This window comes from Nycticebus coucang, chromosome 7 (genome assembly GCF_027406575.1).
Source record: "Nycticebus coucang isolate mNycCou1 chromosome 7, mNycCou1.pri, whole genome shotgun sequence".
Lineage (NCBI taxonomy): Eukaryota > Metazoa > Chordata > Mammalia > Primates > Lorisidae > Nycticebus > Nycticebus coucang.
Window position 1 is genome coordinate 43838247 of NC_069786.1, and position 20981 is coordinate 43859227.

The following is a 20981-nucleotide window of genomic DNA, read 5'->3' on the forward strand; positions in this document are numbered from 1 at the left end:
AAAACAGATGAGAAGGCAGCACTTGGAACTTCTTTAACTCACTTTTACTGCATCTGAGAAGAGGAAATCAAAGTGATACTGCTTATGATGGTTCATAAAAATTGATTTTAGTAGGTTTTTCTTTTTACCTAGGCAAAGAACTTGTATTCTCAGGTTTACCTGAATTTAAGCAACAGATATGTTCCTAAAGTTAGCTAAATAACCCATTAATTTTACTATCTTGTTCTGTACCTATTAATATCTAACTTTCAAGAGCTTGTAATATATATGTGTCAGGCACCATGCTAGGTGCTTTAAAATTATTATTTATTTATCTATTTATTTACTTATTTTTGAGAAAGAGGCTCTCTCTGTTACCCTGGGTAGAGTGCCATGGTATCATGGTAGCTCACAGCAACCCCAAACTCTTGGGCTCAAGCAATCCTCCTGCCTCAGCCTCTTGAGTAGGTGGGACTGCAGGCACCTGCCACGATGTCTGGCTAGCTTTTTTTCTTTCTTTCTTTCTTTCTATTTTTAGTAAAGATGGAGGTTTTGCTCTTACTCAGGCTGGTCTTGAACTTCTGAGTTCAAGCAATCCACCAGCCTCAGCATCCCAGAGTGCTAGGATTTTTTATTTTTTAGAGACAGAGCCTCACTCGGTTGTCCTGGTAGAATGCTGTGGAGTCGTCACAGCTCACAGCAACCTCAAACTCTTGGGCTCAAGAGCTTTCTTTGGGCTGGGCCAGATGGGTCACACCTGTAATCCTAGGAGTTCCGGACCAGCCTGAGCAAGAGTTAGAGCCACATCTTTATTACAAATAGAAAAATTAGCTGGGCGTTTTGGGGGGGCACCTGTAGTCCTAGCTAATGGGAAGCTGAGGCAAGAGGATTGTTTGTGCCAAGGAGTTTGAGGTTGCTGTGAGCTATGACGCCATGGCACTCTACCCAGGGCAAGAATGAGACTTTGTCTCAAAAATCAAAACAAAACAAAACAAATAAACAACCCCTCCAAACAAAGAAAAAAAACCCTCCTCTTGCCTCAGCCTCCTGAGGGTCTAGACAACAGGTACCCACCACAACACCTGGCTAAAAAGTATTATATCTTTTTGAGATGGGTGGCGCCTGTGGCTCATCGGAGTAGGGCAACGGCCCCACATGCCAGAGGTGGCCGATTCAATCCCAGCCCTGGCCAAAAACTGCAAAAAAACCCCCCCAAAACAAAAAAACAACTCTGAGATGACAATATTATTCCAATGACAAAGATGAAGATATTAAATCTTATGAAAAATAAACACCTGCCATGTTCATACATCTAGTAAGTGGTAGAACTGAACTGCACCCCCGAGTATAGCTTCCTCCTAGGGTGGATTCCATTGTTCAGTATGCTCCTACTGTGCGTGTACTAGGTGCTGGAGACATAAAGGTCAGCAGATGTCATTGCCCAAGTGTGGTAACAGAGATAGGCAAAGGAGATCAGTGGAACACCAAGGAGGGCCACCAATCTTTTTTTTTTTTTTTTTTTTGTAGAGACAGAGTCTCACTTTATGGCCCTCGGTAGAGTGCCATGGCATCACACAGCTCACAGCAACCTCCAACTCCTGGGCTTAAGCGATTTTCTTGCCTCAGCCTCCGGAGTAGCTGGGACTACAGGCGCCCGCCACAACGCCCGGCTATTTTTTGGTTGCAGTTTGGCCGGGGCCGGGTTTGAACTCGCCACCCTCAGTATATGGGGGTGGCGCCTTACCGACTGAGCCACAGGCGCCACCCTCAGGGCCACCAATCTTAAATGAACCAGGGAAGTCTTCCTGAGGAAGGAGGGTTGAGCTGAGTCCTAGAGGAAAAGATAATGCTGAAAAGATAGATTAGACACCCATTGTTCTGCTAGCTCAGTACCATGTCATTCTGTGTATAGCATCCTTCTTCATTTGGGAATCTTCCCACCCAGGGATTCCCATGGTCTTACCAAGTCCCTGACTCTGGTTGATTGGTGTAGGGTAGACACTAACCTATTCCCGAACAATCAGAACGAAACTCTGAACAAATATCTATTTATCCTTATCCAGTGGTAGAAGTTGAAGGATGAAACCTAAGAACTGTTGGCAGTTGGATTTCCCAAGTGATTTTCCTTTGGGATCATGAAAAGATGTAAAGGGGTGATACAGATCTGGTTACTTACAGAGATTTTAACAGGGAATGCTGAGTATGACCTCCACCCTGGTCTTGGCTTTGGCGGCCAGACCGGACTTGCAGGCTCTTGGAAGTCGCACTCGGGGCACCACTGTTGTCCTTGAAAGCTAACTTCGATCGAAGCCCTCTTGACCTTCCACCGGCAGGTGGAGCGACTACAAGTCCCGGGATGCACCGCACTCAGACCCTGCCGAGGGTGGGGCGCTGCTCTGCCGTGACGCCACGGCCCGGGGCGGGGCCTCGGGGAAGGCGGGGCGCGGGGCGGGCCGGGGAGGCGCGGAGAGCGCTGGTGCTGATGCAGGATGGCTGAGCGCGCTGGAGCCCGGGAGGTCTGAGCCGGGCGAGGCTCGCTCCCTGCGCATCGCCTCGTCCGCCCGCCGCGTGGTTGCGGGCAGGTGGGCCGGGGTAGCTGAGTAAGGCCAGGACAGACAGGTCCGCGGCCGGCGGGGCCGGAGGCCGATAGGCTGTCCGCCTCCCCGTCTCCGAGCGGCTGGGGCGGCCAGCCCGCTGAGTTCGCGATGACCTGCTGAGAGGCGTCGTGGGAGGCTGCCGGAGGCGGCCTAGCTGTAGGCGGCGCGGCTAGCGGCCTCCTCCCTCTTGGTGCCCAGCCCCGGCCCCCCACCCATCCCGCGCCCCCTCCCTGCCGCCGGCCGAGATGGCGGATCCAGCTGAATGCAGCATCAAAGTGATGTGCCGGTTCCGGCCCCTCAACGAAGCCGAGATCCTCCGCGGGGACAAATTCATCCCCAAATTTAAAGGCGACGAGACCGTGGTGATCGGGGTAAGTAGCCAGCACATCTGGCCTCCCCTCCCGCTTCGCGCTGCAGTCCGGCGCCCCGACGCCCCGGACGCCGCCGGGATGTTCGGGCCGCCCCTTCGGACATCCCTGCGGGGCTGTCCTCGGGTGGACGCGACCAGAGAACCCCTCGTCCCCCGCCCTGCAGTTCCCGCCGCGCGGGTAGAGGGGCGACCGGGGACAGCGGGGCGGGCCCTTGTGGCGGGGTGGGGTGTGGGGTGTGGGGTGAGCCAGGGCTTGGCGCCGCCATTGTGCGCGAGGTGGGGGCCCGGGTGGGCCTTTTGTTCCCCACACTCGCCACGCGGCGTGGGTGGTGTGTTCGGGTTACCCTCAGCTGGGGTGCCCAGGACCCGTTAAAGTATGAGCTCCGCAACCCACAAAAGCTTCTAGGCATCATTTTAATTACCGAACACTTTGCCTCTTCTTCCCGTGACCTTAGTAAAAAGAAGAAAAAAATGTAGAGGAAAAATCCTAGCCTCGGCTGGGAGCTCTGGCGGCCGTGCAGACGCGAGTCCCCGCGGGGTTTCACCTCGCTCCGCGTGCGGATGGCGTAGGGAGGGGGAGCCCTTGTGGCCTCGGTGTTTGTCCAGGCCGTGGAAGCCTGGTCTGCCCCCCATCCCCAGACACTCTCCCCACCCGGTGTCTGCGGATGCGTGGATACGCTTCGCACTGGGTGGAGAGGAGGCTGTGTCCACATCTGCAGGGCGCGGGGCCCAGAGCGCGGCCAAAGCTCCTATGCTGGGAGCAGAAGTTACTTTGTGTGGCCCGCGCCCCCTCCTTCTTGGTCTCCCTTCTCCACCTTTTCTCCCCCACTTCCTCCTCCTCGCACTTAGTTCCCTCCCTTCAGTCCCGGCTGCTGGTGGGGGGAGGGAATATCATTGTTTTTAGTTCTTAAAGGAATATGTCAAATGAAGTAAACCATCCCTGTCCCCTTCCCCGTCCCTTCCCCGCCCGCTGTCCCTGGCCTGTGGGGCTGACGGGGCCCCCTTTGTAGGCGAGCCGTGAGGGGAGCGGCCGAGTTGAAGGGAGCCTCCGGGTCCCTGCTGACACGTTCCTGGCAGCCCGCTGGAGGCTGCTGATGCAGCTTTCCCGTCCCCAGCATTGATTAAGTGATGTCATCCGGATCACTGAGCATGCTCCAGCGAACCCCCTCCTCCCATCTCCCCCACCAGTGGCTGGTGTATTTAGGTCAAGTGATTGACAGGTGACCGTTTACCGAGGGTATTTCCTGAGTCCGCCTGGCCTTTCTCAAGCTACGTTTCCCGGCCCAGGCTGTCTCCAGCATCTTTGTCAAGGTTGTATGCCGCAGTCCCTGAGAAGAGCCCCGGGGACCTGCAGGTGCTATAACTGTACCGTTAGGCCGGCGCTGTCTGTGCTGGGGAGCCGAGGCAAGGTTGTGGCCTCGGAGCTTGAACTTGTACCTCGTCTAAGAAGCCAGCTTCCCTTGACGACCCCTTCTTCCCTCCCCATTTTCACAGGCATCAGGAAACCCTGACCTTCAAACACTAGGTGGATGGACGTTCATTCTGAGAGCAGACCTGTGAGGACTGGAAAGAGGGCTTTTCTCTCTGCTTAGTGCTAACTTTCAGAGATGTGTGCACAATATCGATGAGGAGGAAATTCTACAGTTTGCTATTGGCAGACATGGGTTAGCGACATATCCGTGGTCAGATAATTCCTTGCAGGGGTTACAGTTCTCAGCCAGAACTGTCTACAGCTTGGTCTATATCCTGAGCCAGGTTGTGGTTGAGATAGGGTGGGAGTTGCTGGGGACATCTAGTTCCTGCCCCTAGGCTTGTAACAATTTTTAAACAAATAAATTATGTAGTACTGGAACATGTTCTGGTGACACTGTTTTTTCCCCAGAGGTTTTGAGGAGTCTGAAGTAGTCGCTCTCTCCTCCTCCTCCCTCTCATTCTCTTCCCTCCTGCCTCCTCTTCTTCCTCTGCCAGAACCAATGAAGTGCATTAAAAAATCATCTTTGATCTATAATATGCAAAGCAGAGATCCTCAATTTTAGGGTTACCTTTCTTTAATATTATGATATTGCTATGAATATATATTATTCTCCATCTAAATATACATATCCTATTGACTAAATACATTAAAACCAATTCACTGTGTAAAATAAATTTAAATCAAAATTGTGAATGTGCGTGTACATGTTGCTCTTCAACTGTAAAGTCATTTTCACTCATCCTACTATATCCCTTTAATGCAACAGATAGTTTTCAGTTTTTTGTTAAGGTAAACTTTTCATTGAAATAAAGCATTCATATACAAAAGTATTATCATAAGTTTATGGTCTGATGACTTTTCACCAAGTAAATGCTCCTTGTAAACACTTTGAAGACTTAAAAGCAGACATGTTAGGACCCCAGAAGTCCTTCCTTTAGTCCCTGACTCCCCCCACTGCAGGATAACCACTATTCTGACTTCTGATGCCATAGGTTAGTTTCACTTATTTTTTGTTTAACTTTGTATGTACAAAACTGTACAGTATTTTCTCTGTTGTATGTGGTTTCTTGCAATCAACATTATACTTATCAAATCCATCCTCAGTTCTATAGTATTCTTTGATAAGCATATACCACAATTTATTTTTCTGCTAACTCTTGATAGATAGCAGATAGTTTCCAGTTTGGGGCTAATATGAATAGTGCTGTTGTGAATATTCTTTGACTCATCTTTTGGTAAGTGTGTGTACAGAACAGAAGACTGCCAGATGTTAAAGTGTATTGGAAATTGGGTTCACGTGTGTGAAGATCCTTCTCATTCCTGATTAATAATGTGGCACTAAAGAAGATGATGGTTGTGGCGGGCTCTGCCATTGGGTAGATACTAGGTACGATGGCCTCAAATCAATTCAGTTGGAACTAGCTCATGTGGCTCAGTTATAGGTGAAAACTGTCTCAGGTGGGCACAATCCTCCTTGCTTCCAGGGACACAGACTAGGGATGACTAAAGAAACCCAGAATGTAAGTCTCCTTCACTCACAGCAGAGACAACTAAAGAATGAACTGCAGTGGAGTTAGCTATTAGCCCAAATTCAGAATCCTAGAAATTTTTTGTGTTTTTCGAATAGAGGTCATGTTTTTTCTTTAAAATTTTCTTTAATTCTTATGGGAAAGTATGCCAAGAGAGATTTTGCAGGTAGAGTTTCTAGATTTCTCTCTCTCTCTCTTTTTTTTTTGCAGTTTTTTTTTTTTTTTTTGGCCGGGGCTGGGTTTGAACCCACCACCTCCGGTATATGGGGCTGGCACCCTACTCCTTTGAGCCACAGGCGCCACACTCTAGATTTCTCTTTTAAGAAACTATTTTGTCTTGGAAAAATCTTCGCCATCATTCATGCATTTTTTTTCAGCTCTTGTGCAAAGCTCTTCTTTCCCTGATAGCATCAGACACAATCTCACCCCACTTTGAACTCCTGTAGTATTTCTTTTGTATATGATCTCATGATTTTTTTTGGCCTTTAAGTATTATTAGTTCGGAGGCCAGGTGCCATAGTTCACGCCTGTAATCTTAAGACCACTCTTGGAGGTCTTATGGGGGGATTGCTTGAGCTCAGGAGTTGGAGACCAGCCTGAGCAAGATGAGACCCCATTTCTGCGAAGGTAGAAAAATTAGTCAGTCATGGTGCTGTACATCTGTAGTCCCAGCTACATGTGAGGCTGATGCTGGAGCCCAGGAGTTTGAAGTTGCTGTGAGCTATGATGTTGCCACTGCATTCAGCCTGAGATAACACAGCAAGAAAAAAAAACAAAAAATTTTTTGTTTCAAAAAAAAAAATTAGTAGTTTTGGTCATATTTCTAATGACATTATAAGCCATGTGTAGAGACAAGGACTTTCCATGTTTTGCTCCTTTGTACTTTCCTCAGTGCCTGGCCTGTACAAGGCACTTGATAAATATTTATTGATCTCTGTTGATTCTGGAAATCTTTACTCTGGCATATTTAACTTATAAGTTTTTGATTGGCTGTAGGCTGTGGGGAGTAGTTAAAAAACAATTTTAAATAGAAGTGCCATTCCTTTGAGCAGGCCTGGTAAGACAGCATATATTTAAGATGCTATAAGAAGAAGGGCAGCGCCTATGGTTCAGTGGGTAGGGCCCTGGCCCCATAGACTGAGGGTGGCAGGTTCAAACCTGGCCCGGCCAAACTACAACAAAAAATAGATGGGCATTGTGGCCAGGTGCTTGTAGTCCCCACTACCTGGGAGGCTGAGGCAAGAGAATCGCCCAAGCCCAGGAGTTGGAGGTTGCTGTGAGCTGTAATGCCATAGCACTCAACCGAGGGCGATAAAGTGAGACTCTTTCTCTAAAAAAAAAAAAAAAAAGATGCTACAAGAAAACTGGGAAAAACTGCATTAAGCTTTCTTAAAAATTAGGAAAGCTAATGACATTGATGGTGGGAGTGGGCTAGTGATTAGAAAAAAGCCTCCTTCCCAAAACATACTAATTTTTTTTTTTTTTTTTGTGAGACAAGAGTCTCATTATGTTGCCCTGGGTAGAGTGCCGTAGCATCACAGCTCACAGCAACCTCTAACTCTTGGGCTTAAGTGATTCTCTTGACTCAGCCTCTCAAGTAGCTGGGACTACAGGCACCCGCCACAACGCCTGGCTAGTTTTACGCTGTAGTTGTTGTTGTTGTTTGGCAGGCCCAGGCTCAATTCAAACCCACCAACTCTGGTGTATGTGGCTGGCGCCTTAGGAGCTATAGGCGCCGAGCCCTGAAACATTAATTTTTTAGAGAAAAATATTGGATTTACAGCATTTCTGAGTATTCTTCCTTTAGCTGCTGAAAATATTGGAGAATCCATTTGGGCCTGTTGGTTTTGAAGCAACAGTTTTGATGCAAGCTCTCTGACTTGGCAAGTTCCCAGTAAAGTTCTTTGAAATGGACTTTCATACTTTCCTCTTCTTGGGCTTTTCCCTTGTTTGAAGTACTGAGAAAGGAGGTCTTGTTAAAGATCGAACCTTCCTCTGAGGCAGTGTAAGTTCCAACTTGTTTGAGAACCAGAGAAATTAGCCACAAGCCCTAAGGTGGACAGTAGTGTGGACAGTGGCCACAGTCTTCAGAAGCTGAGATTAGTTCTTAGCAGATGATGCATGGGGAAGGGAGGACCAAATCCAAGCCTGAGTTTATCATTTTGGAGATTAAGATCTAAAGAAGTGAAGAAATGTAGCTGCATTTAAAAACTTTTCTTACTGTCCACAGTAATGATCTTTTAAAGTAATAATATTAATCAGTTTTTCTTTTTAATTTTATATACAGTAATACCACTTTTTTGGTTTGTAGTTCTATGGTATTGACAAATACATAGAGTTTTGTAACTGTCTTGTATTAATTAGTTTTGTATTGCTAGAGTAATAAATTACCACAAACTTAACAATGAGGCAACACAAGTTTAGAATCTCACATTTTCTGTAGGTTTGAAATCTAGCCAATGGGCTAATTTCTCCAATTAGAGTCTCCTAAGGCCAAAATCAAGGTGTCGGTCAGGCTATGTTCTTTTCTAGAGGACCTTAGGGAAATTCCATTTCTTTACATATTCAGGCTGGTGGCAGAATTCAGTTTCTTGTGGGTGTAGGACTGAGGTTCTCATTTCCTTGCTGACTATCAGCTTGGGCTGTTCTCAGCTTCTAGAGGCTACTCTTGGGCCCTATCTACTTGGTCCCCTTCCTCCATGTTCAAACCAGCAGCAGGAGAGGTAGAGACCCTCTTATGCTTTGAACTTCTCCTGCCTCTTCTTCCATAGCAGGTCACTCATTTTTTTTTTGTGGTTTTTGGCCGGGGCTGCGTTTGAACCCGCCACCTCCGACATATGGGACAGGCACCCTACTCCTTGAGCCACAGGCGCCACCCAGCAGGTCACTCTCTTTGACTCTTCTGCTCCTTCTATTTCTAAGGGCCTGTGTGATTATATAGGGCCTCCCTATAATCTGAGATAATCTCCCTACTTTAAGATCAACTGATTAGCAACCTTAATTCCATCTGCAAAAGCCCATTTACCATGTCACATTAACATATGCACAGATTCCAGGGATTAAGGTGTGTTCATCTTTTGGAGCCAACATTCTGCCTGCCACACCCCACCATCATCAAGATATGAAACAGTTTTATCACTTAAAAAAAATCAACACTCATGCCCATCTGGCCACTACTTGCTGTTCTTCCTCTCTATAATTTTGCCTTTTCCAGATTGTCATAAAATGTAGTCTAGGCATCTCTGAGTCTGAGTTCCTTCACGTAATAATTTTTTGAGATTTACTTACGCTGTTGTGTATATCCTTATTCATCTCTTTTCTTACTTAGTAGTATTCCGTTACGTGGATATATCACAGTTTATCCATTGCCGAAGAACATTTGGTTTGTTTCTAGTTTGGGATAATTAGGAATAAAACTGCTATAAATCTTTCTTTGCATATAGTTTTTTTTGTTTTTTTTGGGGGTATAAATTTTTATTTCCTTTGGGTAAACACCAAGGAGTGGACTTGCTGGGTCATATGGTAACTATATGTTTATGAAATTGCCAAAGTGGTTTCCTAAGTGGTCGTACCATTTTACATTCCCATCTAAACTTAGCAACATTTTAAACCAAAGATTTAAATAGTTTTGTTCAGTCACTTTGTCTGAGTGCCTTCTAATCTGGTAGTGTTGAGATATATCAAGTTCAAGGGTTTCTGTCTTCCGAAATGGCTTCCTTAGTGTACCCTCTGAAATCCTGGACTGAAGGAACATAGTGGAGGAGCTGTATTCTGCCCACATCGCTGGAGGCCATGCGCTCACTGTTCACAGAGAGCACCCAGCCAGTGCGGCCCAGATGAGTGGGGCAGGTAGAAGCAGCAAGAGAGAATGGAGTGGAGGTGCGCTAGCTAGCTGTAGTGCTTTTCTCAAGTTGCTTGGCTTGCTTTCAGGGCCCCACTTTTCTCATACGTGAATTATAGTGGAGATGATAATTACTTATCTCACAGGGTCATTAGGATGAAATGAAGTGAAGTGGTGAGATGGTGTCTGGCACAGAGTAAGCACTCAATAAGTGCTAATTATCTTCCATGCTTCCTATTTCCCTGATAATTTTCCTCATTTTCAGAATTAGCTTTACCTCCCAAAATTGCTACCCTGTCCTGGCTATCCCCTGAAAACTTGTCTTGTATTCCCATTTCTTAGGTATTTATCTCTGTCCTCCTTTGAATAGCCACTGTGTTTATCTTACTCCTGACATTCTTTCTTTCTTTATTTATTAATAGTTTATTTATCACTCATATTCATAGCTCAGGAACACGGGTCCGTGACAAACGTCTATGTAAATCAGCCCAAAGAAATTCTTTATATTCCAAAATCACTTTATGCTCTGAAAGATACCAGCCTTCCTCATCTCCTCAAAATATTTCATAGAGTCATAATTTCTGTAGAAATCTGCATATGTCTTCTTTCTTGGTTCAGCCACAGCATACTTATAGAAAGCTGCAACCCCCAGGGATACAATAAATGTTCCAACAATGTGAATCCACAGGCGCCTGGCCAAGAGGCCACGCATCTGAGGTTTGGCCAAAGCACTGGAAGCCATGGTAGTCACTGTCCTTGATGGGTATGCCAACCTCAATGCGTCCTTCCCCACTCCTGACATTCTTAACTATCCTTGAAGGCAGAGCTCACGTTCCCATTTAGCTATAGACTATATTAGCTATTCCTTTTATTTTCAGAGATTGTTTACTATTAATAAATTGTGTGTGTGTGTGTATGCATGTATTTCCACTCTCCCTACATAAATTCTAACCTTCTTGGGGGCAGAAGCTTTATAATTTTTTTTCTAAAAAGTATCTGTCTTTTCTGTAATTGTCTAGTTGCTTAGTAAATGTATCTTGACTGAAGGTTTTTCACCCCCCCCCCCAGTTGTTTGTTTGGAATCAAGCAAGTCTGCATAAATACCAGTTATTGTATTTCTTTTTTTTATTACATTTTTTTTATAGAATTGATTATTTATTTATTTAGTGTGTGTGTGTGGTTTTTGACCAGGGCTGGGTTTGAACCCACCACCTCCAGCATATGGGATTGGCGCCCTACCACTTTGAGCCCCAGGTGCCTCCCCAGTTACTGCATTTCTGTAAATAACTTGGGTATCACTGGAGTCTTCTCTCTGCCTCCCCCTTGCCTATCTGGCCCAGCTTCCCGATTTAATGAGCTCTTCTCCCCCATTCAAAGGTGGAAACTCTCCCCCACCTTTGGTTTTCCTTTAGTCCCTGCCACAGGTTTCTCCCCTGTGTCTACTTATTAAACAAGCAAAAACAAAATTACTTATTCCCTAATGGTTTCTCTTGAGTTAAAAAAAAAATAGCCTCTTGACATATCCAATTTCACCTTCTTTCTCCCAGGTTAGTATTTTTTTTTTATAAAGTTCTATTTTTGTGGCTCCCTCTCTCTGCACATCAAGTTCCTTTTAGTAGGAATTGAGTGTTGAATTTGTGGTTATTTATAAATATTGCAGAGAATTTTGCAGTAAACAATTTTAGATTCATCATAGTGTCCCCCAGCACCAAACCTGAGTTGACAACCCAGGATGAACTCCAAGCTTCACCACTTTGTAGTTGTGTGAACTTGGGCAAATTGCCAAACCACACCGAGTTTCAGTTTCTTTGCCTGTAAAACAGATAGGGAGTTGTGATATTCAAATCACTAATGCAAGTAGTATGCTGAGCACAGTGGCAAGTCCATAGCAGGCATTCAGAAAATGTCTGCTCTTTTTATATAAGGCCCACTAGTGGTATTTCTCTGCACTGTTGTCAGACTGACTAATTTTGGAAAGGCTCAGATCCTTCAGAGATTCTCCTGTGCTGTGAGGTTGGAACCTGGATACTTCAGTGGGTATTTGAGGTCCTCCTTATTCTGGGCCTGCCCACTCCCTAACTCCGTGTTTCATCTGTGCTTCTGTTACCCCAAAGGTTTAAGCAGCATGGTGCATGCTCACCTCCCTTCAGCTGCTCGCACTGATGCACGTGCCTGGGGTTTGCCTGGGGTGACCTGCCTGGGGTGACCGTCCTCAAAGCTCACCTGCATGGCAACCATTCATTGGCCTGTAGAATCTCCTCCCACAGAGTGTCCTCTGATCCTTTTTCTGAGCAGCCTCTCTCTCCTCTTCCCCCTGAGCATCCACAGTACACTCCTCACCTCCACCCAGTAATATAGTTCATTTATTTGGGTAAATCTGTCTCTTTCTCTAATTAGGCTGAAAACTCCTTCAGGGCAGGAACTTGTATCTTATTCATTTCCATTGTCAAGGCTTGGAACAGTGTCTAGAACAGAGTAGCTGCTCACTACACATCTTTTGAAAGAAATTGAAAAGGTATTAACATTCTTTGTTAGAGTATGGGGTTATTTGCTTGGATTGTCATTTTGACCTCTGTCCAGCTCTGGCAACTGGTCTTTCTGTCCAGCTCAGGCAAATGGTCTTTCCTACTTTAGACATCTTTGTGGTTTTGTTATTATTGTCTTAAAAGAAATAGCTTTTTGTTGAAGGGGGGTGTGCTAATATATTACATGCTCAATGAAGAAAATTTAGACATGCAAAAGGTCGTGAAGAATGTAAAAAGCACTTTTAATCTTACTAACCAGAAAACACCACTATTAACATTTTATTGTATATTCTAGCTCTTTTCTATTCTTACAACAAACTTTTTTAAAAAAAGATATGATTTTATAAAATCTATTTCAAAATCCATTATTTACTTAATGATGTACTTCAGTCATCAGCATTTTAAAAGTTGATTATAATTTCATTATATATCTGATTAGTACTTTAACTATTTTCTACTGATGGACATTTGGGTTTTCTGTTTTTTTTTTTTTTTCTATTATAAACAAAGACATGATAAACATCAGCACATATACCTCTTTGTGTATGTTCCCAATTATTTTGTTAGAATATGTTCCTAAAATTGGGATTCTAGGATATACTAGATAATTTTAAGGCATTTGGTTTTTGCAAGAGAGGAATTTAGAAATAGCAAATTGTCCTCTGTTTTATAGTCTGGCCTCTCTGCTTACCCTATGGAATCTCATAAGGCATCCCTTCATATCTGAGCTAAATTAAATTCTTACCAAGAGTGTGTGCTTCCTCATGCACTGTTAACCCCCAGATCTAGAACACTGCCATGCCTTTAGGCATTAAATGTAAACCAGCCATTCTCAACCTGTGGGTCGCTACCCCTCACAGCATTAGGAAGGTTGAGAACCACTGATGTAAACCATAGGATTTGGTAGGTTGTCTCTCCTCAGTTTCACTATCCTAAAGGATGTTGTTTCTTGGAGGTGATCAAAAGCTAAAATCTCTCTCTGGAGGCAGACAGAGATAGAGGCCAAGATAATAGTCTTAAAGAAAAATAGGTTGGATGTTCCCTTTCTTTTTGGCGCTCACACTGAATGGCTTCTCATATCTTCTGCGCACTGGTAAGGTGAGAAGAGATAAAATAGCCTTCTCAGAGAAGCCCTAGAGAGAGCTGCTTTTATTCTTCCCCTCTGATTACTAGATACTCTTTTAGAAAACTTATATAAAATTTTATATGTACACCAAAATAGAATAACAACAAATACACGTACCCCATGTGCCTAAGAGCCAGTCTTAACCATCATCAGCAAATGGCCGATATGTTTTTTTCTTTACTCCTAACTTCTCTCCTCAACCACGTTAGATGACTTTAAAGTGAAATCTCACATCATTTGATGCACAAAATTCACTATGTATCTCTTTATTTTTAACATAACCCCAGTAACACTAATACAACTAAAATGTTAACATTTCCCCCATTGCCTCATACTTTTCTTCTTGGTTTGTTCAAATCAGAGTGCTAGGTATTGTTGATTTCAAGCAAGGAGAAAGAAATGCTCATATACATAAATGTACATAAACATTGACCTTGAAATAAGAAGAGGCTTTTGGTGTGATAGGCTTGTCTAGTGTAGAAACAACACGTGGAGCCATCAGGACTAATCAAGATTCCCAGCCCATCTCCCTTTACAATGGTCACGTCCCAATGCCTGTGTGGCAGAGTCCCCTGGAAAGCTATTTAAAGAACTTCCTGCTGCTGCTGCTGCACCTTGCTTTAGGGAAACAGGCAAGTGTGCTTTTGTCTTCTGTCCCAGTGAGATTGAGATCCCAATCCCAAATGAGATTGCTATCGACTGCACTTGGAGCAGGTCTCTTCGCTGTGCCCAGTGTATTTCATGTTACCTTTTCTGTCAGTGAATACCTAACCATTGACGTGAACTGAACACTTACTTGAAAATACATCCACAGCCCTGAAGTGAAAACATAGGCGAGAACAGAATTCAATGCAACACAATACTTTCAGGAAAAAGGCTTTTAGTTCTCTCTTTGTTTATTATTATTTTTCTCATTAAAAAAAAAAAAAAAAACTGAAAGAAGATGGAGATAGAGAAAAAGTGGAAATAAAAAACAAATCCCCATAATTTATGCCTTTAAGCTTCTTTGACTGTAGGGTATGGTCTTAAGGGATCTTAAATGCTCAGAAGCATTTTATAGAATGATGTTGGTTCCACCATTCTCCATTGACAAATCACAGGGACACTTCCTTTGCCAGGTTCTTTCAGAGAGGGATCTCTCCCATTTTCAGGTCTCATTTTGCTTCAAGTGGAAATGCAGAACAGTCTGCTTCAATTCTCTGAGGAGATTATTTCATAGTTTTTCTCTGAACAACCTGTCTGGCACCTTAGTCCTTAGAGATTATTGATTTTCACCTGGGAATCTGGGTAAATAACAACTCCAGTGACATTAGAAACTTCAGATGGTTGTGGGGGAAGGGACTTCTGTTCCTCTTTCATAGCTGCCTCCTGCCCTAAAGAAAGGGACAAATGCCAATCTGATTGGTGGGTGCCCAAACCTCTCTTGGTCCTGGTTTCTGGTGGGCAGGATCCTGAGTGAGGCTGTCAGTTGCTTCCTGCGTCTGGCCTCTGTGGTAAGCTGACCACTATGGCCTGGCTTCCAGGAGCTACTTTTGTCTCGCCTTTTGGCATGCTGCCCAGTGGATCAGTTGGGCTGGGTTCACAGATGGAGGCCCAATTGGGCTGCAAGATTTTGGGGTGGTGGGGTGAGGAAATTAGGAAGACAATGTAAGCCTCTTCACGTGAGACTTTGGTGAAGCAGGATGATGGGTGTGGTGCCCTCCCTTGGTGCTGCTTGGTTGCCTGTGGGGAACTATCCTGTCAAGAGCAAACTTGCCTTGGCGGCACCTGTGGCTCAGTGGGGAGGGCACCAGCCCCATATACCGAGAGTGGTGGGTTCAAACCCGGCCTCAGCCAAACTGCAACAAAAAAACAGCCGGGCGTTGTGGCGGGCTCCTGTAGTCCCAGGTACTTGGGAGGCTGAGGCTAGAGAATCACTTAAGCCCAGGAGTTGGAGGTTGCTGTGAGCTGTGACGTAACAGCACTCTACCAAGGTCGACATAGTGAGAGTCTGTCTCAAAAAGAAAAAAAAAAAAGCAAACTTGCCCACCCAGTAGGGCAGAGGGGGGCTGACTGCTAGGGGAAGTTTCTGGCATTCTTGGGTCCTGCTACTAATGTCTTGATAGCATCAAATCCTTCTAACTACAAATTGTTTGTTTATGTAATATTTGTGAAAAGTAGACTTTAGAAGGGAAGTGTTTAGCTCTTCAGTAAATATTAATTACGTCACTAAAACAACACAACCTGCTAATTACCTGTTCAAACAAGTGGGAGAAGAACACCCGAAGTACTATATCTAGAGTAACAGCGTTCTTCCTCAAACTCTTGTTGAGTTTCTCTTAATAAATATGGTTCCTGGTCAAGACGTGGTGGTCTATTTTAAACAATATTTTCTGGTCTAGACATTTGAAAGGGGGAAAGTATATACTATTTAGTAGTTAATTCCTTAGCACTATTAAAAACAAATCTAATTTGTAACAGATTAATGGGAAACTTGAAATTAAATGAATTCTTTATTACTGCAAAAATATTTCCTTTTATGAGGAGGTGTTTTTACCTACTGTGGGGTTTTTGGACCTTTACTCTAATAGCGTGCTGCCCAGTATGGCAGTCGTACGTGACTATTGAGCACCTGCAGTGTGGGCAGTCCAAGTTGAGGTGAGCAGAAGTTGTAGGACATACACCAAATTTCAAAGACTTAGTACAAAAAAAGTGAAATTTCTCATTAATATTTTAAAATATTCAGACATGTTGAAATGATAATATGTGGATATACTAGGTTAAATAATATGAATAAAATAAATTTTACCTGTTTTTCTTCTTTTAATGCGGGCACTAGAACATTTGAAATTACATGTGTAGTTCTCTTTTGTGGCAGGCATTGCATTTCTGTTGGATAGCACTGCTCCAATATTTAGATGTGACATTCTGATTGTCTTTTTGCCTTTATTAATTTCAGTTCCACTTTGGTAGGGAGGGTCTACCCTGTGCTCAGCTCAATACTAAGCATCCTGGATTTACTATGATAGGCAAAATCCTTGCCATCAATAACCATATAGTCCAATGGAGGAAGGCAAGTAAAAAAAAAAGCATGATACGAATGTCCAAAGGCAAGTGGACACAAAGCCCCGTTGGCCTCAAAAAGGAAAAGTGCACTGAATTCTGTTCTGGAAAACCTGAGGCTGAGGGACCATTTGATCCTTACTTTGAAGGTGGGGTAAAAATCTGGTCAGCAAAGGTAAAATTTGCTTCTTGATAGCAATGTGTGTAGTTTTATGTAGCTGCTTTACATATTTCAGCGTTTTTGTTGTTGTTGTTGTTTTTGAGATAGAGTCTCACTCTGTTGTCCTCTGTAGAGTACTGTCTTAGCTCACAGCAACATCAAACTCTTGGGTTTAAGCCATTCTCCTGCTTCAGCTTCCCAAGTAGATGGGACTACAGGCGCTGGCCTCAATACCCGGCTATTTTTGGTTGTAGTTGTCATTGTTGTTTACCAGGCACAGGCTAGGCTGGAACCTGCCAGCCTTGTGTATGTGGCTGGCGCCCTACTCACTGAGCTACAGGCACTGAGCCAGGTTTTTCTTTTTTTATTAAATTTAAAATTTAAAAATTTTTTGAGGCAGAGTCTAGCTTTGTCACCTAGGCTGTGATGCAGTGGTGTCCTCGTAGCTCGCTGTAGCCTCAAACTCCTGGCTTCAGCCATCCTCCTGCTTCAGCCTCTAAGTAGCTAGGACCACAGCGCCGGGTTAGTTTTTCTTCCTTATCTCTTTTTTTAGAGAAGGTGGGGGGGAGGGGTGTGTGTCTCACTATTTTGCTTAGGCTGGGCTTGAACTCCTGGCCTCAAGCAATCCTCCCACCTTGGCCTCCCAGAGTGTTAGGATTACAGGTGCGAATATTGCTGGGGAAATTGTGAGCAGGTAGGAAGAAGTTAGGAACACTGTCGTAGATGGGCCCCTCCCGTTCCTCTTCTCTCCCCCTGGGCTAGGTGAGCACTCCTGGGAGGAGCAGCCCGGGAACGTCCTGTAGTCAGTCCAAGCTGGTTGCGGCGGCATGTTTCTGCTGCGTTCGTAGTGGGTGACATTGAGAACAGCCGAGGGCGACGCAGGCGCGTGGTCTCTGGGGCCTGCCCCGCCCGCCGCCCGGCGCAGCTCGCACGGCCCCGTCGGCCTCGCCTCTGCGGGGGCTGCCGCCGCTCGTCGGAGCCTCCCCGCGCGGGCTGTTTTCAATTTCCAGGCGAGGAGCCGCGGTGATCGCAAATCTGCCACTTACCTTCTGTCACCATTCTGTTGCTAATACTAGGAAGAATGAAACCTCTTGTCCTGGAAATGCATTATTTCCCTTTAACCCTAGCGCCTTCTGACGAGGTCTCTCTTCTGCGCGCTTTAGGAGGCTGAGGTGGTGGGAGGCGCGGTGTGGGCCCCCTGGGAAACCGCCTTTGTCCTGGCATCGGGTGTGGAAGAGGTCGCTTTGCAGGTGAAGGCCACACAGCTCTTTGGAAAAAAGGAGTTTGATTCTGTACTGCAGAATCTCTTTTTCCCACCCCCACTCACATCCCTGTTGATCTGGGTTAGCACAGAATTGATTTTTTCCTCTTTGTAGATGGCAAAAACCCCCACTGTGATGCTGACATGAAAGCTCAACAACAAAAGAGCCATAATCTCACCACCCTGCATCATCCATTTTATTTTTTTTATCCTCTTTTCTTCTCTTGGTTGGTGCTTAACATTTTAAAGAATGTGTATCTGACCATAGATACACAGTTCTTTTTTCTCTTTTTACCTAAATTTACTCTATACATGGTGTCGTATGGTGTATAATCATGTTTATACTTTTCAGTGACCACTCCAATGTTGGTAGGGCTGATAAATCACAATTTTGCTATCCCACCTCACCTTTGTTTGTCATTCAGATCTCCTCTTCCCCCTGCACTAAGGGATGGATTAGCAAACATCTGCCTTCACAGAGCTGTTTTCTTTTGTTGAATTATTTCTAGAAGATGAATTCTCCAGAAGCAGATTTACTGGGCCCAGTGCTATGAACATTTTAATTTGATCCTTATTAAATATTATCCTATTGCTTTCCATAAAGGGTCTACTGATTCTTGCAAGCCACCAGGGACCTATGAGTGTCCCATTTGGCAGTGAATTCATTTTTGAAGTAAAGGATATGAATCATTTGGAAAGGTCATTTGTATAGTAGTGGTCTGGGATTCATGTATTTTGAGGATTTATTTCCCTGTCTTTTCCCTTTTGATATATAGGAATTTTAAACTAATGGTATAACTAGTGAACTGTCTCAGGGTCAGGCTGGTGCGTGGGGAATATCTTGGGTTATAAAGGAAGGACTTGGAAGGGCTGCTGCACCCCACTCCTAACACTCATCACCTGGTGGAGGAATTGCCTAGAGGTGGCAATTTACACCTGGGACTAATTCAGGGCTTTTATCACAGGCTCACAGATAGAATGATTTCTGCTATTGCATTGGATGAACTGCAGATGTTGGGTATCCTAACTGCAGTCAGTACCCACGAGGATGCATTTGGCTAGATGATCTGGCCATATTTGACTATTTCTGGTAGGAATCTGTTCTTCTGAGAGGTGTGGTGACACTACACAAAAGATATTGCTTCATGATTTGATGGTTATGTATATTCTCGGGATCAGCATGGCTGTAGTTTCAGAAGAGCTCACCCACTGGGCTCTTTGGATTTGGAAGCATCACTGGCTAACCCTGGGCCACTACAGAATAAACAAAAGGAAAGGCAGTGGGAAGAGGAAATAGAAAAGAGGGGGACCCCTCCGTGAGTGCTTTTGTTTTCTATCTTGCTGTGGAAGACAAAACAACACCATTTCCTTTCTTATAAAATTTACTTTAATACGAAGTGCTGCTCTGAATAGTTTTATTCACTCACAGAGATCTTTTTTTTTGGTGCTTTAACTATCACTTTGAGTATCTGTTTTTTTTTTTTTTTTTTTTGATTCAGAGTCTCACTATGTCGCCCTGGGTACAGTGCAGTGGCGTCACAGTTTACAGCAATCTCTAACTCTTGGGCTTAAGCGAGTCTCTTGCTTCAGTCTCCAAAGTAGCTGGGGCTACAGGTGCCTGCCACGGTGCCCAGCTATTTTTTGGTAGTAGTTGTCATTGTTGTTTGGCAGGACCTGGCTGGGTTTGAACCCGCCAGCTGTGGTGTATGTGGCTGGCCGCCTAGCCCTGGGCTACAAGTGCTGAGACTTTGACTATCAGTTTTTAAAGAAACTAATTGGTTTGTGAAAATTTTACCTTTAACTCTAGTTAAAGCTTTAAAAAAAAAAAAAAGACCAAGACATACTGGTAGTATGCAGCTCAAAGAACAAAGAAGGGGATGCAGCTGGAATAAGCATTTTTAAGGGGAGAAAAGGTATGTAGGATGGTCACTGTGTAAGACAAGGAAGCCTGTGAGCCCCTATCTGAGGCCTAAATACAGAGGAGGCAGTGTGGTGGGTCTACTGGAGGGGGTCAGATGTGGAGGGTGTTGAAGTTGACGGTGGGCTAGAGGAATTGAAATTTGATTGGGGTGACTTGTTGCTCTCCTCCAGCCTTTGGCTGGCTCGGAAATACTCCCATGAAACACTTCTCCTTCAGTGTTGTGTCCTTTGGCTTCAAACAGCCCTTTTCAGGCCGCCTATGAAGGCGGTACTGTTGAAGTTTGCTTTTCACAATCTGCGGCTGGTAGTACAATGCAAAACATTCAGTTTCATCCATCTCAAATGAGTTTCAACTGGTGTGTGTGTGTGTTTTGAGACTAGGTCTCTGTCTCTTGGCAGGGCTAGAGTGCAGCAGTGTTATCATAGCTCACCGCAACCTCAAAGTCCTAAGCTCAAGCAATAAATGCTCTTGCCTTGGTTTCTTGAGTAGCTGGGACTTAGGGCATGCTCCACCATGTCTGGCTAACTTTTCTATTTTTTTGTAGAAATGGGATCTCCATGTTGCTCAGGCTGGTCTTGAACTTCTGGCCTCAAGGGATCCTTCTGCCTTGGCCTCTCAAAGTGCTGGAATTACATGCATGAGGCACCGTGCCTGGCATATTTTGTGGGTTCTTGACTTACCATCCAAAAGAATTAATATATTCATATCTTGTTTAATTAGTAGTTGGGGGATGGAGTTGTTCTTGCTGCTGGTTATCATAGATCACCAGATTTCAAGTAATTGATGCACAATTAAGCATGGATAACTTATGCCATATTTAAAATGTGTAGTAAAGTATAATAAAGTAACTTGAGCCATTTTGTCCCCTTGATGATATATATTGTGTTCCCTGGAAGAATTTCGCCTTGTAGGTAAGAGCTGTCTAATTTGGTCTATTGCACATGAAAAGGCTCTTTAGTGTACAATAGTAGTTTCATGTCCGTGGGTCCTGCTTATTATTTTGAGGGAAGAGTGGTAGAAAACAGCTCTCAAAAATGGTTTAGTACTGGCAGAATTTCTTTAGCACTAAATTTCCTTCCAGAAGATGTAACATATTCTGAGACGTAAGTAAGGGAGGTTGGAGAGAAGGTACATTTCAAACTGGTTGCTTAGGAGA

General features: G+C 44.4%; 1 protein-coding gene across 1 annotated transcript in view; it reads left to right on the top strand.

Annotated features, from left to right (window-relative positions):
- Positions 1–2431: 2431 nt before the first annotated feature.
- KIF5C (kinesin family member 5C) overlaps positions 2432–20981 on the top strand; it is a 167219-nt gene continuing 148669 nt past the window's right edge. The window contains exon 1 of the mRNA XM_053597333.1: positions 2432–2947. Within this exon, the coding sequence (XP_053453308.1) occupies positions 2822–2947 (126 nt within the window). The 5' untranslated portion in view covers positions 2432–2821. The remainder of the gene's footprint in view (positions 2948–20981) is intronic.